This window comes from Schistocerca gregaria, chromosome 3 (assembly GCF_023897955.1).
Source record: "Schistocerca gregaria isolate iqSchGreg1 chromosome 3, iqSchGreg1.2, whole genome shotgun sequence".
NCBI lineage: Eukaryota > Metazoa > Arthropoda > Insecta > Orthoptera > Acrididae > Schistocerca > Schistocerca gregaria.
The window spans coordinates 373,209,202-373,232,521 of record NC_064922.1 but is presented as its reverse complement, the minus strand read 5'-3'; the positions used below and the strand labels follow the sequence as shown (position 1 = coordinate 373,232,521).

General features: G+C 37.7%; 1 protein-coding gene across 1 annotated transcript in view; it reads left to right on the top strand.

The window, feature by feature from the left end:
* The window catches only part of LOC126354602 (uncharacterized), a 48,540-nt gene extending 27,629 nt beyond the window's left edge, over nt 1-20,911 (top strand). The window contains exons 3-5 of the mRNA XM_050004353.1: nt 2,942-2,989; nt 6,817-6,962; nt 16,003-20,911. Of these exons, the coding sequence (XP_049860310.1) occupies nt 2,942-2,989; nt 6,817-6,962; nt 16,003-16,377 (569 nt within the window). The 3' untranslated portion in view covers nt 16,378-20,911. The remainder of the gene's footprint in view (nt 1-2,941; nt 2,990-6,816; nt 6,963-16,002) is intronic.
* The last annotated feature ends 2,409 nt before the right edge of the window (nt 20,912-23,320 follow it).

Genomic DNA, 23,320 nt, shown 5'->3' with positions numbered 1-23,320 from the left:
ATAGAAATTACTGTAATTAGCTTTGATTTGTATACTTTTGCTGGATTAAAAGTTAAGTTGTTTATTGTGAACCAACAATAAGCTTATTTAGCTACAGCCTTCACTGTATGTGATGTGATTAGTTCAGGATCATTATTAGTTTTCAATGACTTTGGCAGACCAGAGTGTACACGATATTTGATTTTCTCTCACTCTAGACTGAGAGGTATTTCCATGGTGTTAACGTGATCTTCTATTTCCCAACATTTCAGCAATACAAGTGATGATACTTTAATATTGTAGTTTTTCGCATTAAGCTTTATGATGCACATAATCAGTGACAGAGGCACTGAGTATGTTATAAACAATGCCTAGGAGAGGGCACTAAAATATATTATGAGAAAAGGTGAAGATTCACTGTAGGGTGTTCTTCTGAAGTTGACTGTACAGAGTGATTTTAACTAATTGGAAAATATCAGGAAGATGACTCATGAGAGGAAAATGAAGGTATGTTGAAAGTTTATGTAGAAAAAAAGCATGGTTTCCATACTAGCAGCCATTTTACTCATGCTGTGCACCAGTCTGTGCAGTACATTCCAATAGACTAAATTCTGTTAGAGGCCTAGTGCAGGGGTTTTAAATAGCTTCACGAGCCTTGGAGTATTGGCATACTCTCAGCAACATTGACTGCTGCACTTACTTAAGTGCACCAACCTGTATTTGAATAGCACTGCAGGCAGCATGAATGTATTGCTCTGATGCAGGCATGCCTATACATGCTCTTTATAGGACACCTTTCACATAATCCCCCTTCCTCCTGCGTACACACAGGTAGGTAGAAGATTCGGGGGTTGAGATACAATGGCTGTATGGTCCATGTTTTGGATCACTGTGTGTGACTGGCCAATTGAAGAAGACATTGTTGAAGTAGCCCCACACTGTAATGACATGGTTTAGAAGTCCATCTTGTGTAAAATGAATCACCCTCTGTACCGCTAATCCATTTTTTCTTGCAAGCAACCACAAAGAATACCTAGTTATATACTGAACCCTTATTACACTGAAGCTCCAAAGAAACTGGTACAGGCATGCACATTCAAATACAGAGATATGTAGACAGGCAGAATACGGCACTGCACTCAGCAATGCCTAAATAAGACAAGTGTCTGGGGCAGTTGTTCGATCGCTAAAACATCAAATCTCCGACATCGCTGCAGCCAGAAAAAGATCTTACAAGAAGGGACCAATGATGACTAAAGAGAATCGTTCAACATGACAGGAGTGCAACCATTCCACAACCTGGTGCAGATTTTAATGCTGGGTCATCAACAAGTGTCAGCATGCGAACCATTCAACAAAACATCTGTAATCTACATCTACATCTACATTCATACTCCGCAAGCCACCCAACGGTGTGTGGCAGAGGGCACGTTACGTACCACTGTCATTACCTCCCTTTTCTGTTTCAGTCGTGTATGGTTCGCGGGAAAAACGACTGTCTGAAAGCCTCCGTGCGAACTCGAATCTCTCTAATTTTGCATTCATGATCTCCACGGGAGGTATAAGTAGGGGGAAGCAGTATATTCGATACCTCATCCAGAAACGTATCCTCTCGAAACCTGGCGAGCAAGCTACACCGCGATGCAGAGCGCCTCTCTTGCAGAGTCTGCCACTTGAGTTTGCTAAACATCTCCGTAATGTTATCACGGTTACCAAATAACCCTGTGACGAAACGTGCCACTCTTCTTTGGATCTTCTCTATCTCCTCCGTCAACCCAATCTGGCATGGATGGTACGTGTGCAGTTGGAGTGATATGGGACCCCTGATATGTCTAGATATGACTCTGACAGATGACATGTATGTAAGTATCCTGTCTCATAACTTGCATCCATTCATGTCCATTGAGCACTATGACAGACCTGAGCAATTCCAGCAGGACAATGCAACACTCCACTCATCCAGAATTGCTACAGAGTGGCTCCAGGAACACTTTTCTGAGTTTAAAAACTTCCGGTGGCCACCAAACTCCCCAGACATGAACATTATTGAGCATATCTGGGATGCCTTGCAACATGCTGTTCAGAAGAGATCTCCAGCCACTCATACTCTTACAGATTTATGGACAGCCTTGCAGGATTCATGGTGTCAATTCCCTCCTGCATACTTCAGACATTAGTCAAGTCCGAACCATGCCATGTTGCAGCACTTCTGCGTGCTCACGGGGGCCCTGCATGATTAGGCAGGTGTATCAGTTTCTTTGGCTCTTCAGTGTAGTACCATCCACTCATGACCACAGTGCTGAAGAGATGCTGCATGCCACAGATAATGTTATGGAGAATGGTAATATCTTTTTTAATAAAGAAGCTTGGCATCATGTTGCACGGAAACTAAGTAGTTGAGGACTTATGTTTAAGAAGACATTTTTTGTTTCCATTAGGTTGTCTCCATTATCCAGAATCTCCATGTCAAATTCACAGCAGAGTTACAACATAGAATGAATGACCAATTATTTCTACAAAGTATTATAAATACCTTATCCTTGGTTTAGTTTATGATGTAGTCAATGTCTTTCATTAAGTGCAATATCTATACAGTGTACAGAGAACTAAAACTTTTTTTTAATTTTTTGTGTTGTCTATGTTTTATTTAGCTATATGTGCATTAGGAAAGTTCATGATTTGCTTGTGATGTATTAACTACCTTACTAAGAAGTATTTAAGTAAGCTGTTCTCAAAATTACATTTTGTTGATACTGCAATTTCTACATTATTTTAAGTATTATTCAGCTGTATGTGAAACTTTTTATGTGTCGCATGTAACAAGTTCCCATGACATAGTTTTTTTTTTTAATTTTTATTCATTCAGTTTTGAGTTTAGAGTGTAAATATTTTCATCATTTTTTCATGTAATATAATTTTTAATTCAAAAGACCGGAATAATATTATCTTTTGTCAATTGCAGAGTACGTGTATGAAAAGAAATTTGAAGACTGGTACACGAGGGTTGATTGTGAGTATGGCTTTAGTTTGTCCATTTGCTCAAACATATGCCTTTTTTTTTAGTTTTGTCTTTTGTATTCAGTCATGATAGGTGCAAAAGAAAACTAACAATAATTTTATGAAATGGAAACCTATTTTCATTTTTGTATTCTACAGCTTTCGATCATTTTATGGGCACATTGACATTTTGCCAATTTTATTTTGCTCATTCTTTAAATCTAAAAATAGAAAATAAGATGAAGTAAGACTTTTTTATCTTTATGTTGTTGAAGTTTTATTCTGGATTATTCTTTTATTCATAGTCAGTTTTAGTTTGAGATTATTAGACTGTACATCTATGACCTCACCTAAGTTTCAACTTCTCAAGTCTGTGATACTGACTGAGGATCTGTAATTCATTCCCAAAATCTAATGTTCTATTGGTCAGTTCCCAAGTCCATAATTGCTGTTCATAGGTATCCATCATAGGCATATGTATTAAATCGTTATTGTTTGTAAAAGAAAACTGGAATTCAGTGATACAATGTTCAGTAGTGTGTTTAAAAGATGCTTATGGGTCTCTCAATCAGTGACACTTTGTTATCTGTTTCCTGTGTCTAATATTAGTACCCTTCAACTGAAGAATCTTCTCTCTCAAGATAAGACCAATAGTGGCTACTCGACTTTGATCTATGATAGCAATTTCTGTGTGGAGTGTCTCTGCAGTTGGTATTCATTATTTTTGAAACCATTTGTGCCCTTGGAAATCCCTCCCTGGACTGTGCAAGTCAAAACATAGTTTAAATTCATATATTCCACTTGTAACATGTATTCACAAACCGTATTATTTAGTTACAGTTTGCACAAGGTCAGTTTCACAAACAGATGTTTGCATTTTACACTTTTGAAATAACTTTCACTACATTCATCTTTTGAGAAAGATAACTGCCACCATTTGCTTCTTGGCAAATGAGGATCAGTTGTGCAGAAGCACTCTTCTCTCAAATACCAACCATTTGTTTTTTTGACTTAGTTAACTCACCATAACTATCATAACACATTTTATCACTTGTAATTACATTTATTTACATACTATTCTTCTAATATTTTGTGTATTTGATTGCACTATGAAACATGATGTATTACTTACTCCACTGCCAATGTTTGGAACCCACAGAGAACAACTCTTGCTTAAGTGGTCTTAGCAAGATTGTGAATTTCAAGTGTAGCTCAGTACAATAAATTCTGCATTTGTCAGCATGTCACAAACTGTCTTTCTACCATTACATTAAATAATGTAGCAGCATTCTCTTCAGTGACCAGTGAAGAAAGTCGACATGAATGGGTTGCACCCCTGAGGTTAAAATTCCTCCAAAATTTATTCACTGGCTGAAAATTCCTTGAACTCAATTGTATTACATATAGATCTACTACCTAACAGTGTCTGCCCCCAGTAGCTGAGTGGTCAATGTGACAGAATGTCAATCCGCAGGGCCTGGCTGGGTCAGAGATTTTCTCCGCTTAGGGACTGGGTGTTGTGTTGTCCTAATCATCATCATTTCATCCCCATCAATGCTCAATTCACTGAAGTGGCATCAAATCAAAAGACTTGCACCCAGCGAATGGTGTACCCGACAGGAGGCCCTAGTCACACGACATTTACATTTTACCTAACAGTGACATATGAAAATTTATGATATATGAAAGTTTGTCTTGGTCTGGGGAGCAAGCACAGATAGCCAAAGAGGTTAAGGCGACTGCTCGTGTAAGTGGGAAATCCATGTTCAAGTCCCGGTCCAACATAAATTTTCAGATGTCACTCTTGGGTAGTAGATCTACACCAAATACAGCTGATGCCAAGGAATTTGCAGTCAGTGAATAGATTTTGAAGTATTTAGTACAGCTGTGGATTGGCAAGAGTGTCTGTTAATTCAGACATATGTGTAAACATGAAATTCCTCTTTTAAAACATCTGAATGCAGTAGAACAGTGCGGAAAATCTTCTATGGCATTGGAGGCATTTCATTAAAACATTGTTCTACAGTCAACCTTTGAGAGAAATTGTACTATAAAACTGCTCACAGTCTCCCACTTTATCTGTGAAATCTCTTAATGCTATCTGATCAACATCTGTTACAGAACCTGTAGGTAGGGCTCAATTTTTTGGTTAGAGTACATATGTGAATAGGTCTAAACAAGCACCAAAGCTCTTAAACTCATTATGAAGAGTCAAGTTTTTAACTGCACTCAGTTACCTATCTCAGTGTTCTAGATGAAGTCATCTTACTTTATAGGAATATAACAACAAAAGTAGCCAATGTTTGAAAATATAACTGGATAGATTAAAAATATACTCACCAAACAGCAGTGGCAGCAACAGGAGAAAACAGATATAAAGGATATGAAAATATGCAAGCTTTCAGACACAGTGGTTCCTTCTCCTGGCAGAAATGATGAATAAAAAGGTAGAGGAATGAAGAAAAAAGACTAATAAGGCTTAGGAAATCAGGAGTGTTGCCAGAACCCTGATCAGGGTAGACAAACTGGACAGAATGAGAAGGAAAGACTGACTGTTGGTGCCTGCACCAAATAAGCACACAGCTTTTCTATTTCTGAGTGCAACTCCATATGAAGTAAAAAAATGTACTCACCTAGTGGCAGCAGGAGAAAACATATATAAAGGATATGGAAAACCTCAAGCTTTTGGAGCCAGTGGCTTCATCTTCTGGGTGAAGGGTTGAAGGAAAAGGATGGAGGGAAAAGACTGGAAAGGTTTAGGAAATGGAGAGAGTTAAGAAAGTCACCCAGAATCCCAGGTGAGGGGAGAACTTGTCAGATGGGATGAGAAGGTAAGACTGACTGTTACTGCCTGCACCAGACAAGTTTGAAAACCAGAGACCTTAAAGTGGAAGATAGGGTAATAAGCAAGGCAGATAATAGTGGAAAAAACATCAAGCAAGAGTCAATAAAAGAAGAAAGCTAACCACATTATACATGGTGTGCTCCAACTTCTACCTTCATCTTACAGATATTATTGTATATTTGGAAAGTTCATGGGAATGCTGACAGGTATAGTCATCATAGGCAGGCAACAGTCCAACAGGCAGAGCTCTTGCCATTCTCAAGTTGGAAAACATTGGCTATTTTTGATGATTATATCTCACTGCATTTTCATGTACTTCTCAAATGATCGGTACATGATAAAAAAATTAAATTCTACAATTTTATTTTCATCTGTAGACATTATTTATCACTTCCTTTGTTGTTGTACTAAATTCTGTTTGTTCAGTTGTTGGTATCTCCTTTGTCCACATGCAGCCACTTCTTCTTTCACTTCTTTCAGCTTTTTCCTTCACATGTTTTTTATTTTTTGCTAATGTCATGTGCTAGAATGAGTCCTTTTCTCTTTCCTCTCAGATTATGCTCATTTCTCAAAATTTCCCCAATATTTGTTTCCCTGTGTTCCATTTCCCATTACTATAGTTCCAGGGGAACACATAACCTAAGGTACACATCCTAGGAACACATTTTTCCTTTGAAACTTTAGATCAGTTATTTCCTTATTATTAATTTGCCAGGATACATTTGCAGCTTCTAAAAACTTTCCAGTCTTTTTTGACTGAATGACTTTTTACTCTTCCTCAAATATGTTATTTTAAAAATTCAAATAAAACTGTAGGCTAAGTATAGAAAGTGCACTATGACATTAAATGTCTGCAGATGTATCTTAGAAAGTGTTGCTGGGTTATATTGTATTACTGTATTTCTTAATGTACTTTTACATTAGAAAATATTACAGTTTATTTGTGTGTAATAAGTTATTGTGTTTCTCAAAAACAATAATATTTATTTTGGCAGCTGATATGAGCAGCTTGCGTAAGCTGTCACTCATTGCTGTTGTGTTAGCAACAGCGGCATTATTATTCATTGGCTTCTTTCTACTGGTTCATCTGAATACTCGACTGAAACCTCTCCTCTTTGGCTTATCAGTTACCAAAAAGAAGGTTTGTTCACACTACTATTATTTTGGCATTAACATAAGTCAAGATATTTTATGTATATATATTTTATGTAATTTAAATATTAAGGTAAATATCAACTATCCATCAGTTAATGTCATTATGATTATAACTGCCAGGTAGTTTTATTATTCTATTATTTCAATTGTAATAGTTTGAGTGGATGAAAAGTACTGCATTTCCGGGTCAAATTAGTGTGCACAAATGTGGAAATCAGTCTTGAAATTCTATTAAATCATCGAACCTAGAATTACATTAAAGTTATTATAACACTGTGACTTTTCACTAAGTACAGGACATTTTGGAAGTGGACCAATCAGTAGACATGGCTGGTGCTGACTTCTAGATGTTTACAGGAAGCTTCTCTGCATCTCAGCTGTTACTAAGATGGGATATGTTTATGCAGTGAACGGATATTGTCCAATACCACCTTAAATATTTAATTACTGCCGTTCTATGTAACATGCTGCTATTCAAGATAGAAAATAATTTTTATCTACCAGAGTACATTACAGACAACCTGTAATCAGTCTAAGAGTTTTGTTGTTGGTTGTTTATATGAGATTCTGTGTATCTGTATGTGGAAACTTATTTAGCAGCAGCAACAGACAATGCCATTGTTGATACATTGTTTGTTCAAAGATGACGCCCCTTTGTGATTCCGCCAGGCTGTGAATGTGACTTATTCACAGGGAGATTTTCAGTTTGTTATTTGTGCAATGTTGTAGTTATGCTGTTGACAGTTATGAGTTTAACTCTTTTTTTTTTAGATTCCCTCTTACATAAGCAACAGGTATAAACTTGGTGTCATTGAAGAATTTAGTCTCAGTTTATTTTTTTGTATACAGTGATATCCCTATTTGACTTTTTTTGTGTGGTCCAGATTTAAAACAGGCAACATTGAGGAAAATACAGAATTGAGGAAGATGTTAACTCCCCCCCCCCCCCCCCCCCCCAAATATGAGCAAAAACATACGTAATTGGCATTTATGATTAAAAATTGCAATCCTCTCCAATACTTTGTGTAAAATCTGTGAAGGAAATTAAATGTAGAATTCAATGTTTATACAATAATAATGAATTTCATAAGTTCTTAGAAAACCACAGATGTGTAACACCAAACAAAAACTCATCAAGAAATTGAAATTTGTACCTGTATACAAGGTAATCAAGCTCATTTCCGACATGCTACAACTGCAAATTAGGCGTACAAAGCATGTGTTTTTGAGAGTCCATCCTCTGTGATCACCCACAAAAAAGCAAATATTGATGAACGTGTTGAATGAGATCAAAAACATCACGGCAGCTAAGTGATTAAAATTTAAACATAAATGTGGGCATCTGCATAATGACATACTTTGTCACTATTGCTGTCATTGTTTGATACTTTTCTTATGAGCTGCACTTCATATTCCCACCACCATAAAAGTGTTATTTCAGGCTTGATGAGAGGAACAGAGACATGAAAAATTGAGTTTACTTCACCTATTGGCATTACAAGCTTACTAGAATTCCCTCAGTGAATTACTGTACACTGTGTAAAATTTAAATTTGAAAGAAAGCTCAGGTGCTACAGTTCCGTTTCATGCTCTCTATCACTGCTGGCAGTCTTTATGATCAACAATGTGTGGTGTATGTGGTTCAAAGTATATACATGAGTAGTGTATGTAGTTGTTGCAAGTGTATCATGTCAGATTTGAACATGAAAAAGTCTATCACAAAACCCTTGTTCTATTTCCTGTGACATCTTTGTCATAACACATGAGCTGCACAAAAAGTATATTTTCAACATTTCACAAAATGTCATGTCATCATATGACAAAATTGCATTTCACAAAATGCTTTCATGCCTTCCAAAAGACTCCCGACACTGAACGGCCATCCCCCCTCTCTACACATCCAGTAAGTGAGCTCATTTTACTTGTGTTAATGTGGTGTGGTGGCTGTGCCAGCTACTGGGTAACTTAATAAATTGCCAGTTAATAACTGCTAGTTCGACTGCAGTTGTGTGCATGAGTTACATTTGTGTGTGTGTGTGTGTGTGTGTGTGTGTGTGTGTGTGTTTTTGTGTGTGTGTGAGTATGTGTGTGAGTGTGTGTGTGTTGACAAAGATCTTAACGGCTGAAAGCTAGAATTGTGAGAGTATTTTTGTTGTATCTATCTGCAACTCAGCATCTCTGCTGTATGGTGCTTAGCAACTGTCCTTCTCATAATATTGCCAGTCAATAAGAGCTCACTAGCCAGAAATGGGCAACATTTCCTCAGTTATGACCATGCATAATCTTTGAGACTCAGTATTTGAATTTACAAGGAGGACGACTAATATTGTTGTTGATTACAGTACTTCAGAAATACATGAAAAAAGATGAGACTGAGTTGTAAGTGGCACAAGAAAAGGTGGTGGCTGAGTCCCTTCATAATGTGTTGGTTTGGTCTAACTGTCTTATTTTTCCACTACCGTTGCATCCTAACAATAGTTATATCATAATTGCATTGTGAAGCTAAATGTTGCAAGTTGTGTTGGCAACACCAATTGTGGATTACACCAGCATTTCCTCTCTCACATCTCCCCTCTCCAATAATTCTGTCACCACCCATCTGTCTTTTGAGCCACTTATAACTTGTTCTGTCACATCAGATTTCAATAGGAAGAAAATGGGATGAAGTCAAATGAGATGTCGAGTAAGAACTTAGAATCAAGGTACACCTTACCAGGAAGAAATGTAAAATTGGGGAATTTTAAGCATTGATCTAATGGGTATGCCAGGGGCTACAAATTTATGGTATAGAATCGCGAAAAATGTGAAATTGGAGATTGTAAATTCAAGGTTTCACTGTAATAGCTTGATAGGACAGGTTTCTAATGGCAGTGGCTAGACTTTTCTTGATAAATTTGAACCTCACACTCTTTACAGCAAGATTAAGCCATGTTCATGAATTAAGCTTTCTCTGTGTGGAGTGAGTAGCTGGTTGTTAGTACAAATGTCAGTGAGATGTAGAACTAAAACACTCCCCTAATATATAACTCAAACAATCAATGGTTTACACAAAAATATTAATTTTCTCTCACATGACTGTTACAAGGGAATTTTGGCAGAGACATCACAGAGGCAATTACCAAACCTTAAAAAATTCACCTTCACATGGTAACATATAATATTCATAGACGGAAACACTATAAATCAATTACATTCAGAGTCTCACTTGCTAACACTAACAATACATTATAACAGTTCCCACTTTTCTTCTTTCTTGCCTCTGTGCATGGTCATTTTAAGTGCACCATTTTCTTGCAAGAGATATTATTGCTCAAAACTGGAAATAATATCCTATAAATATGTCCCATAAGCATGTCCAGAAACAAATGCCATTTTGTTTGTGTCAAGAATGGTCAGTAGTCAATGGTGCAGGATGTTTTCCTGTTGACATCATTACTCATTTATTATTGGTTGTGTTTGTCTCCATATTCAGTCCTTTGACAGTGATACTGTTGTTAGACATTTCACTTGCAACTGTCAACTACATCAGCCACTCCGTATTTATAATTTTGAGGTTGTGTTGGCATAAGAATAAGATTAGTGATTCCTTGGAGTGTGAAAAGTGTAAACAGTGAAATGGAGTTCTGTTATTGCATGTGGGAGATGGCAGACATGATATTTTGCTAGTGTTTCATCAATATCATTAGTCAATAGATCCCCCTACTTGCCACCCACCCCACCCATATTCAGTGTATTGCAAAGCAGTATGTTAAACCACATAGTGGTTGGCACTAACATATTGAATGGCATCTTCCAGAAAGAATTTTTTCCTCTGCAGTAGACTGTGAGCTGATTTGAAACTTCCTGGCAGATTAAAACTGTGTGCCAGACTGGGGCTCATTTGCCTTCTGCAGGCAAGCCTAATGCCAATTGAGTGATCTGAAGACAACTCATGAGTCTCCATCACAGCTTCACTACTGCCATTACCTCATGGCACAATACACAGAACACTCCATGACAAGACAAGGAATGATTCAAAGCTAAAATTTTACAAGGTATTAGCTACCACCATTCTAAAATATGAAAGTAAATCTTGGACACCATCTAAGAAACAAAAGAAGAATACAGTTGGCTGAAGTGAAAATTTTAAGGAAATTTAAAGGACAGACTCTCAGAGATCTTACACAAAATAATATAATAAGAGAATAACTTAATATATACTGTAAAAATGAAAAAAATAGAGCAATGATGTATAAAGTGAAAACAGTATAGCAACACAATGGGGAAAACAGGTTAGTTAGACAAATAATCAGTTACAACCAATGTTGTCATAGTTTTCACTGTGGAAGTGAATTATCATTGTAAACTGACTGATTCCACATCTCAGAGAGAGATCACAATTATGACCCATATGACTATCAAAATAACTAACTATATCTAAAAACAAAGATGACGTGACTTACCAAACAAAAGCGTTGGCAGGTCGATAAACACACAAACAAACACAAACATACACACAAAATTCAAGCTTTCGCAACAAACAGTTGCTTCATCAGGAAAGAGGGAAGGAGAGGGAAAGATGAAAGGATGTGGGTTTTAAGGGGTAGGGTAAGGAGTCATTCCAATCCCGGGAGCAGAAAGACTTACCTTAGGGGGGGAAAAAGGACAGGTATACACTCGCACACACACACACATATCCATCCGCACATACACAGACACAAGCAGACATTTGTAAAGGCAAAGAGTTTGGGCAGAGATGTCAGTCGAGGCGGAAGTACAGAAGCAAAGAAGTTGTTGAAAGACAGGTGAGGTACAAGCGGCGGCAACTTGAAATTAGCAGAGGTTGAGGCCTGGCGGATAACGAGAATAGAGGATATACTGAAGGGCAAGTTCCCATCTCTGGAGTTCTGACAGGTTGGTGTTAGTTGGAAGTATCCAGATAACTCGGACGGTGTAACACTGTGCCAAAATGTGCTGGCCGTGCACCAAGGCATGTTTAGCCACAGGGTGATTCTCATTACCAAAAAACACTGTCTGCCTGTGTCCATTCATGCAAATGGACAGTTTGTTGCTGGTCATTCCCACATAGAAAGCTTTACAGTGTAGGCAGGTCAGTTGGTAAATCACATGGGTGCTTTCACATGTGGCTCAGCCTTTGATCGTGTACAACTTCCGGGTTACAGGACTGGAGTAGGTGGTGGTGGTGGGAGGGTGCATGGGACAGGTTTTACACCAGGGGTGGTTACAAGGGTAGGAGCCAGAGGATAGGGAAGGTGGTTTGGGGATTTCATAGGGATGAACTAAGAGGTTACGAAGGTTAGGTGGATGGCGGAAAGACACTCTTGGTGGAGTGGGGAGGATTTCGTGAAGAATGGATCTCAATTCAGGGCAGGATTTGAGGAAGTCGTATCCCTGCTGGAGAGCCACATTCAGAGTTTGATCCTGTCCCGGAAAGTATCCTGTCACAAGTGGGGCCCTTTTGTGGTTCTTCTGTGAGAGGTTCTGGGTTTGCTGGGATGAGAAAGTGGCTCTTGTTATTTGTTTCTGTACCAGGTCGGGAGGGTAGTTGCGGGATGCAAAAGCTGTTTTCAGGTTACCAGGCCCCCACAGAATGTATCTCTGCCTACGTAGATCAACACATTCAACCCATTATATGCAGTCTCCCATCCTTCATCAAAGACACCAACCACTTCTCAAATGCCTGGAATCCTTACCCAGTCTGTTACCCCCGGAAACCATCCTTGTAACCATTGATGCCACTTCCTTATACACAAATATTCTGCACGTCCAGGGCCTCGCTGCGATGGAGCACTTCCTTTCACGCCAATCATCAGCCACCCTACCGAAAACCTCTTTCCTCATTACCTTAGCCAGCTTCATCCTGACCCACAACTTCTTCACTTTTGAAGGCCAGACATACCAACAATTAAAGGGAACAGCCATGGGTACCAGGATGGCCCCCTCGTACGCCAACCTATTCATGGGTCACTTAGAGGAAGCCTTCTTGGTTACCCAGGCCTGCCAACCCAAAGTTTGGTACAGGTTTATTGATGACATCTTCATGATCTGGACTCATAGTGAAGAAGAACTCCAGAATTTCCTCTCCAACCTCAGCTCCTTTGGATCCGTTAGATTCACCTGGTCCTACTCCAAATCCCATGCCACTTTCCTTGACGTTGACCTCCATCTGTCCAATGGCCAGCTTAACACGTCCGTCCACATCAAACCCACCAACAAGCAACAGTACCTCCATTATGACAGCTGCCACCCATTCCACATCAAACGGTCCCTTCCCTACAGCCTAGGTCTTTGTGGCGTACGAATCTGCTCCAGTCCGGAATCCCTGAACCAACAACCTGAAAACAGCTTTCGCATCCTGCAACTACCCTCCCAACCTGGTACAGGTTACTTCCCATGTGGAATGTTTCCCTCTATTATATTCAAATTAACTAACTACATAGGTAAGCAAATCACACTTCAGAATCTCTTCAAAACTCTTTGAGAAAACAGCTTACAACAGAATACCAACTCAGTTTTCACAGCACCATTTATTAGTTTCTTCTCAGCTTGACATCCATAAAGGACTACCTACAAACGGACCCATCTCTGGCTGCACAGATAAGGTATTTGCAGAGATAAACTAAAAAACTTTCTAATCGACTTATTCCATTAACTATCAAAGTCTTTGGCTGTACTGGTCACAAAATTCTACTAGGTAAATTCAAATGATATTAACAGTATCCCTCCTGTATGGATGGAGTTTTGCTTTCTATATCTACATACACACCCCAATGAAACTAATCAATTTTTGAAAATATAAATAATTCGATAGATAAAAAATCTACTCACCACGCAGCTGTAGGAGAACACACAAATAAAAGTTATTACAGTTTGCTATATTTCAGAGCCCGTGGCTCCTTCTTCTGGAAGAAGGCTTGAAGGGGAAGGAAGTAGGGTTAAGGGAAAGGACTAGCAAGGCTTGGAAAAGGTTTGGAGTTTGGAAAAGTCACCCAGAACTCCAGGTTAGGGAAGAGTTACCAGATGAGACGGAAAGGCTTTCCTGGCTGCCGAGGCCATTGAAACTGGCCTCAGCAGCCAGAGACTGTTGTCATGTGAGCATGTGAGTTGCATTTGCATGTGTGTGTGTGTGTGTGTGTGTGTGTGTGTGTGTGTGTGTGTGTGTGTGTGTGTGTGCTTATGTCATCTAATTCCAATGAAGGCCTTTTTGGCCTAAAGCTTTTTTGTCTGACAGTTCCTTTGTTGTGCTTACCTGCAACTCACCATCTCTCCTATATGGTGAGTAGCAGTCTATCCTTTTCATAATATTGTCATTATTATCTCCTGGATTTTCCAATGTTTGAAAAAAGGTAAAATAATTTTACTCGAAATGACAGGATCTACTGTACCACCTAAACTGGAAAACTGTTCGGAACATGCAACATATACCGAAGAAGTGATAACAAAGTATAGGTTGATTCTTACATCTATATTTTGTATGCAGCCAGACTCAGAATGTCAGTTTTCGACAAAATAACATGATAAAAAAGTACCTTTTACTTATAAGATCCTTGGATTGTTAAATTTGTCAGTGTTTTGCTAAAATCATTAAATGCATTAAGATTACTAGTTTTTATTTTTTTACTTTTTAATTAAGTTATGACTGTCATTACAAAGACTGTGTACTTTCTCTGCCAAGTATTTTTAATGACATGAGTATAATGTGAATTAACTGTTTTATCTTTATTGAAATAGGAGACAGAAGTGCTGGTCAGTGCTTACTATATAGAGGCAAAATATTTAGTGCTGCCAACAGACACATATTAAATAAAAGTACATGACACAGTCTCATCTTTCAGAAATATTAGTCCCTTCCTCTGGAGGGAGGGAGGGGGAAAGTGGGGGGGGGGAGGGGGGGGGAGACAAGAGGGATATGTCGGGGAAGGTGACTCAGGTCTACCCTTCCTTCTTAAACTACTCCAGTCTATCTTAACATCATCCTCACTACAGGTGAGCATCCTGAGATTTGGATTTTTGACCTGCCCCAACCTAGCTCTTTTTCCTCCCTGATGTGGAAACTGTTGTGGTTGGCAGGAGAGCCAACACCGTGTTACTAAAAGAGGTCGAAATGCACGTGTTTTAGCTCATGCAGGCTGGCGTGATGTCTGACAAGGGAATTAGAATTGAGAAAAACGGACGTAGCTGGTGCAATACTTAACTTTAATACATTAATGATGAACATCACTCGTCACAGTACATGATTCACAATATCAATGGTAACTGAATGTGGCGCCTTGCTAGGCATCCTCACTACAGGTGAGCATCCTGAGATTTGGATTTTTGACCTGCCCCAACCTAGCTCTTTTTCCTCCCTGATGTGGAAACTGTTGTAGTTGGCAGGAGAGCCAACACCGTGTTACTAAAGGAGGTCGAAATGCACACGTTTTAACTCATGCAGGCTGGCATCAGGTCTGACAAGGGAATTAGAATTGAGAAAAACAGACGTAGCTGGTGCAATACTTAACTTTAATCCATTAATGATAAACATCACTTGTCACAGTACATGATTCACAATATCAATGGTAACTGAATGTGGCGCCTTGCTAGGTCGTAGCAAATAACGTAGCTGAAGGCTATGCTAACTATCGTCTCGGCAAATGAGAGCGTAGAAGTCAGTGAACCATCGCTAGCAAAGTCGACTGTACAACTGGGGTGAGTGCTAGGAAGTCTCTCTAGACCTGCCGTGTGGCGGCGCTCGGTCTGCAATCACTGATAGTGGCGACACGCGGGTCCGACGTATACTACCGGACCGCGGCCGATTTAAAAGCTAACACCTAGCAAGTGTGGTGTCTGGCGGTGACGCCACTGAAGATAAAGTTTCAAAAGCTGTCATAGTGTTGTGTACCTCCAGTTTTATATGTGTTTATCAGCAATAGTAAATATTTTGCTTCTTGAAGATAAGTACTGGCCAAAAACTCTGTCTCATAATTTACTAGTTTTCTCAACTGAAAATTCCTATTGATACAATTTTTTTCATGTGCTTTTTTCAGGCTTCTAGTACTGCAGCTGTCATAAATAGTGACAAAAACCATGCTTCATCCTCAACCGCAAACTCCAATCTCCGTTTGATGGTACCAAAACCAGATGAGCAAACAACAATTACTGATTTGCCATCAGCAGGTGCAACTACTACAACTACTTTTGGGACAACCAGTATTCCTTCTACACCTTACTGTGGCAAAAATGGTGCTATAACACCAGCTACAATGTCTACACCACTCAGCACAAGACCTCCAAGGCATCCATCTGAAGATGCAACATTAGAACATGCTTATGATAACCATGGACTTTCACGTTCTTCCGAGAATGTCCTTGATGAATCTGTCTCACCAAATGTGAGCAGAGCAAAAGAAAGTTCATTTTAAAAGTGTTGGAGGTGCCAAGCAACAGTTAATTGTGATTTTGATCATCGTACTCCAGGAGTGTGTGGAATTCTGATTCACAGTCACATGAACTTACTGAATGGCACAGACATGTATCAAATCAGTATCTATTCCTAAGGTAGTACTTGTAGTTCATTCAGACTATCAAGCTAATAACTAATTTCAGAGTCTGATGTATTTTAAATGCGAGACCAGTTTATTTTACTTCCTCGAGGCAACTGAAATTTATTAGTTTGATGAAAACGCATATTTTTCCAAAAGTATTGTGATAATAGTAGTAGTAAAAGGCTATCAGGTATGTTTACCTAAATCATATATACTTCTGAAATATTACATTGTCTGAGTGTAATGGCTTGGTTACATACTGAACTCGATCTGCTTATGAAGATAGTGTGACTTGTGTGGTGTTATCATTTTTGTAAATGAGTCATATTGCCCTTTGATGTTGTTTGACAGTATGGTGTAAACTGTGTGGGTGTTTATGGATTGTAATTATTGGCATGTTACAGGGAAAAATAAGAATTGTTTATGTATACCAATAATAGTAACAAGATCACCATTTGAATTCAGAATAGGATTAAATTTTACTGGGCATACTGCTAAGCTACTTGGTCCATTTTTTTCATATTTATGTATCATGTAGTTCACAACTGTAGAGCAAACTGCTGTTATGTAAGTACATAAGGTATAAAATGTTACAGAGTAAATATAGAAGTTCCATGGTAACTTTGTGATGAGTAAACAATCTACTCATGGTGAAGTTAGCATAGAACTTCTCAAGAAAAGTGTTTTCCTGTTGCTCTGCTAGCTCAACAGTTTTCCTAAACCTCAGTGGTTCATATCTTTCAGCAGCCTGCTCTACCTTGAAACTCTCAGATTTCCCTTCTTCTTATGTAATTTTCCAAACTATGGAGGATTTAGTGTGTTTTCTAAGACACCATGCTGCATCTCACAGCATTCTTTGCAGTACAGGCTATTGTTATGATGAGGTAACCAGTCCCAAAGGATTTCTAAAGCCACTGCAACCCCCCCCCCCCTCCCCCCTCCCCCCTCCTCCCTCACCCCTGCCTCCCCCTTCTGCCTCCCTGGGAAATAAACTGTATACCTTTCCTGTCTGCATATAGTGATATAGTGTACATCATTTGGTAAAATGTGACAATGTTTTTTAAAGTGTCTGTGAACTTTGTAACTAAGGTATTACTTGGTAACCAACCACACAATCAGCTTGGTGGATGTGGAAAACCAGCTAAAAACTACATCCAGGCTCACCAGCAACACCAGCCCCATCTTTATCCATCAGGTGGATTCAGTCTGGGGCTGGTGAATCTCCTCTTGTACTGGAAGTGTGTGTTTTAACCTGCTCATCTATCTGGTTAGGTCAGAATGTGAAATTAGTACACAAAAACTACTTCGTCATGCTGTAACCAACAAAGACATGCAAGTTGTTACAGCTTTTATAAAATATAACAAAAAATAAACCCACCATGGAGAGAAAGAAAAGAAGGTACTTCAGTAGAAATTTAACTATTGCGCCTTTCAGAGATGCAATAATGAGTAGGATTCAGACAGCTAACAAGGTGGAGATCGAAGAAACAGAAATAAATTCAAGAAGATGAATTAAAAATGCTGTAATCTTGCAAACATTGACAAAGAAGATTTGGAAGAGATAATAAACATGGAAAACAAATAAATAAAGAAATAAAAGAGTGGTAAATACAACAGAAGAAGAGATGTAAGACTGACACATGAACACAGTGTTAGCTTATTATTAGGTTGTATATATTATGTATAAGTGGTCATACTTCATTTGTGAATCATTTATGGTTTATTCATTCACTCATTAACACATCATTTTCACAATCCTCTTTGCAAACAATGAAAGCTTTTATATTTTGTTAATGTCTTGTGATTTCCCATCATATCATTTCAAAATAATATTGAGTTTTTGCTGTTTCTTTATTAATATTTACCATCAAAATGATCACAGCTTCACGATTGATCCACTTATCAACATGAATGAGAAAGAAGGCACTTTAATTTTTGTAGAGGACAGATGAGCTTTATATTTACATAAATCATAGAATTCATGATCTTGATCACATGTTATTTTATATGAACAGATAACTTGTTTTGGCCTTACAGCTATCACTAGACCTTATAACACAGGGGATGTGTATTCATCAACAAATGTCACTGCCTTATAAGATTTAGTGATTTGACCAGTACTGTGAAACCTATGATTTATCAAAATAAATGTGTTAATGTTATGTTTTATTGGCTAGTTCAAATGGCTCTGAGCACTATGTGACTTAACATTTATTGGCTAGTTATTGTTTACACTATGTCATTAGTCACACTTATACAGTATAATTACTATTTTAACTCTGCCGTTTCATATGCTTCAGCTCTATTCAAGTAAAAGTTTGTAGGGGCTTCTATTACTTTATTTGGTATGTCTTAAAAATTCCAACACATGCACTAATGTGACAAATGTTGATTATGCCCTGCTATTGTAGCAGGGAAAATTAACAGGCACAATTTGCTTTTGTAATTTATTGTTACAAGCTAATATTTGTATTCATTCACAATTTTTTTTTATTAGTTTGTTATTCACATTGTGGAGGAACAACAAAAGTGCTAAAACACAGAAGTTACATTGTTCTATTTCTCATTATGAAAACTAAACTTAAGGAACATATATGTAATTCAGTTTAATGCAGTAAATTGTCCCAATGACAAAAATTTTGCCTATCTGCATAAAATGAGTTTCATTAGATGTGGAGTTGAGAACAGTAATAATGTTGGGTACTAATTCCTACATAATATTCCATTTAGAGTAACATTCACCGACATTTAAAGCCAATTTTTGTATACATGCCATGGGGACCAAAGGATATGAGCTGAAATCTGTGTCTGCTTTCACAAAGTAAATGCTTTTATTTTTTATGTTTGTAATTGTGCTGAATGAGTGAAACACAGTGATGTCCGCTTCTGAATTTATACTCCATATACCACTATGTTGAATATTGAGGAGGGCAGTCATATCAGTATATGTCCTAAAAAGTATATAAACACATTCTGATATGAAATGACACATTAACATTGTAGCTAGGAAAACTAATAGGTACAAAGGTTATTTGATTCTATGCCTTAGCACAAATGAAAAAATAAATCTAACAATTTTCATAACAATCCCGTTTGAAGAACTGTGCCGTCCATTTCCTTCCTACTATAGCAATCTGACATGCAAATGCAAAACTCGCTATGATATTTTATGAAACTTTATTTACACCAATCCGTCCATTTGAATGTAGTGTAAATTAAGTTTCTCATAAATTTACAAAAGTCAAAATGAATATATTTGTTCAAAATACAACTGAACATTGAGCTAGAAGAAGAAAATAAAGAAATCTGATACCAAATGCTAAACTTAAAAACCAGAGCAGAACTGAAAAATACAAAAATAGAGGGAAAGGAGTTTAGATCTCCAGTTTGATTGCCATAATTATGAAAATATGGACAAGTAGAAAGTAGGAAAACATAGAGGGAAGATACAAACATGAGTATTCAAATGAATACACACTTTGTACAAAGAGAGGTAAGGAGATGGAAGATATAGGTGCTTCACAATTCATTCCTTGCCAACAATTTTTTAATTATAACATGTGTGTATACCGATCTATAATTAGAAAGATTCTCTTCAGTGTATATTTTATTTAGTTTTTCTTTATTTCCATCTACCTTCCTCCATCCCAACCCCTTTTGTATACCAACTACATCAATGACAGATGTGTAAGCACACAATTTAATATGTGCTTTTTATATCTTGAGAGCCTTTGAGCTGTTCTACTTTTTACAGCAACATATCGATAGGTAAATATGTTTCCTCTTGTACCTCATGTTCACGTGAATTATCATGTGTGTTACTATGTATGTAAATTTGTGTTTATGAAATCCGTCCAGTTGAATATTTTATAAAGATGTCTTGGGTCATTACCCTTGTGTATGCGTGTGTGTGTGTGTGTGTGTGTGCTTTTACAAAATATTTCTCTCATTTATTTTTGTAAACATGAGTGCATGGAGTGCATTACCAGTGAAACAAAATAAATTTATTTTATCAAGTGCAGTATAATTGTTCAAGTGATATATTTTTCTATGCTATAAATATAGTGCATTTTTGAACTGATCTGTTCACTACCTTCTTTCAGTCACTATGGGAAAAGTACAACAATTAAACCAGATTTTTCCTAAAAACTGAAAATGAAATAGAGAAGTGTCATGAGTAAAGATGCATACAAATGTGGAAACAAAAACCATCAATACTTATAAATGATAAAATCGGTAAATTTTGTTATTAAAGAATGAAAATGAAATTTGATATTTGTACAAACAGTTTTAATTTTCTAAATAACAAGCCTGTAATAGCTTTTGAAAATATTTATTGCTATAAAATATGTCCTTGGAATATAAATCTTATTGTTCAGAAAAATAAAGCCATTTTTAAAGAAGAATAACAATGTTCCGGATTCCTTTGACTGATGATTATGACCAATATACTGTGTTGTTATCACTAACTAGTATATGTCTTAGGAAAGATCTATCAGAAAGCAGCAAATGAAATTTTATTTTTTATTTTCTGATGAACTCTTTGCAATCAAAAACCATTTTACTATGGATCCAAAGGTGCAGAATGTGTCATACAGCATTAATACACCAGATAGAATTTTCAGTCTGCAGCAGTGTGTGCACTGATTTGAAACTTCCTGGCAACAAACAGAACTACATGCTGGACTGGGACAAGAATCTGAAAGATTTGTTGTTCATGAGCAATTTCTCTACTGACTAAGATGTCCAGGCATGACCCAAATATATTAATTAATGACAAGTAGATCACAGAAACATAAGACAATGATGACCCAAAATGTTAAGGCCACGTGCTTAATAAGTAAAATGTTGGTCCACTTTTGGAACATAGTACTGTGACGTTAGTGTGTGGTGTGTGTCAAGAAGCCTATGGGAGGTAGACTAGATATCTATGCACATGTCATAATAAACAAATGGTACATAATATTTGAGAGAATACTGAAAATTAATGCCTTCAAATTTTTTATGTGGAAACGCTAGTAACTATCACTGAGTGAGACCGGAATGCACTAGGTGATGGCGTCAACGGGGAATCATGGTACATTGCAGACACACACAACAGGAACAACTCACAACAGACCACATGGCAAAATACCAGACAAGAGAGCAAAACCAAATCAGATACCAAGTCATAGCAACTGTCAGTGACCAGAGCAACAATAAATACAGATACGACGACAAGTGCTGTCGGAACACCACTGCAGTCTGAGCCCCAGCACTGCTGGGTTATAGGACCACTGCGAGTGTCAATAAGCCGGTGCAGCAGGTGTGGGCCTCCACACAGCATTGTGGTGGCAACAGCAGTGCTCATAATTATAGGGGTGCTGCTTAGTGGCTGTCGTCTATGTCCATGCCTTCTGTCAGGCTGTCCGACTGAGATACCAGAAAAACTCTTAAAGATTTTAAAATAAAGAAACTTTATTAACATTCTAAATCAATACTCTTCATTTCTGTGTATTTATTTTGCAACATAGTTACCCTCGTGATGAACACATTTCTACTAACGGGAGACTAGTTGGTTGTTACCGTCACTGTAGAATGTTTGACTTTGTTGATGGAGCCACAACCTCATCTTTGCTTGTTCCATTTCATCACTATCAAAGTGAAGTCCTCAAAGGTATATTTTAAGTCTTGGAAACATGAAAATTGGATGTTGCCAAGTTGGGACATTATGGGGGTAGATCAATGACAGTGTGCCCAATGCATCAGATTGTTGCCGATGTCACAGCAGTCATGTGTAGTCTGTCATTGTCATGCTGAAGGAGAAGGTACTCCATGTGTGGACAAACTCTTTGACTTCATGCTTTCAGTTTTCTGAGGGTGTTGCAGTATACCGACATAGTTCCGTTACACATGGCCACATTACACATTACAATTTGGAGCCCTCTAGTGGCAGAGGGTCGCAGCTTGTTTCAGCAAAGTGGGCAAGTTGACCAAATAATAAGAATGACATGCAATACCTCAACTGATACTGAACACAGAATAAAAAATTCAGAGGCATGGCTTTTCAGCATGTGCTAGTAGTTTCTGAGGTTGACTATGTTGTGAATTAATTATGATTTGGATCTGCTAATCAGTTATGAACAACTGTACTTTTATACTTCTTAGTGGACTTCATTTGCTATGCAGTGTTTTTCATGCTAGAGCCTGAAAGAGAGCTGTAATCCTTGTCAAATCTACATACTGACAAAGAAAATTTATTCTTTTATTGCAAATATATTAAAGCTGCTACAGACTTTTGACAGATAACACTTACCAGATATGTATCACACAATCAATTACAACTATTTGATTGATTACAGATCGAACATCAAAAATTAATGCCAGAATGGCAGTTTAAAAACATTATTTGTTTTGCTTCTACAACATATCACTGTTGTGATTGTGAGCATTGTTCTTCCATACTCACGACAGAACTCCAATACATGACATATAGGAAGAAGCAGCCCACAGTAAGTGGCGAAGCTAAACTTGTCATCTCATCTTGCAAATATGCTGCACCCGTGTTCCCTACATTACCTGCACACTATAATAGACCATTTCTCCCACAATATGCTGTCTGAAACTTAACTATTAATAAAAAAAAATTAAATATCATGATCATCTTTCATTGTTTAGGATAGAGACTGTACCCCATCATTTTCCCTAAAATGATGCATTACACCTCAGTAACTGGCACCTAATAGCATCCCCGATGGGTTCCATCGGGTTCATACTAAGTGACTTTTGTGGCAAAGACAGTAACATGAGTTGACTATCATACTCCTCATGTCACTATATG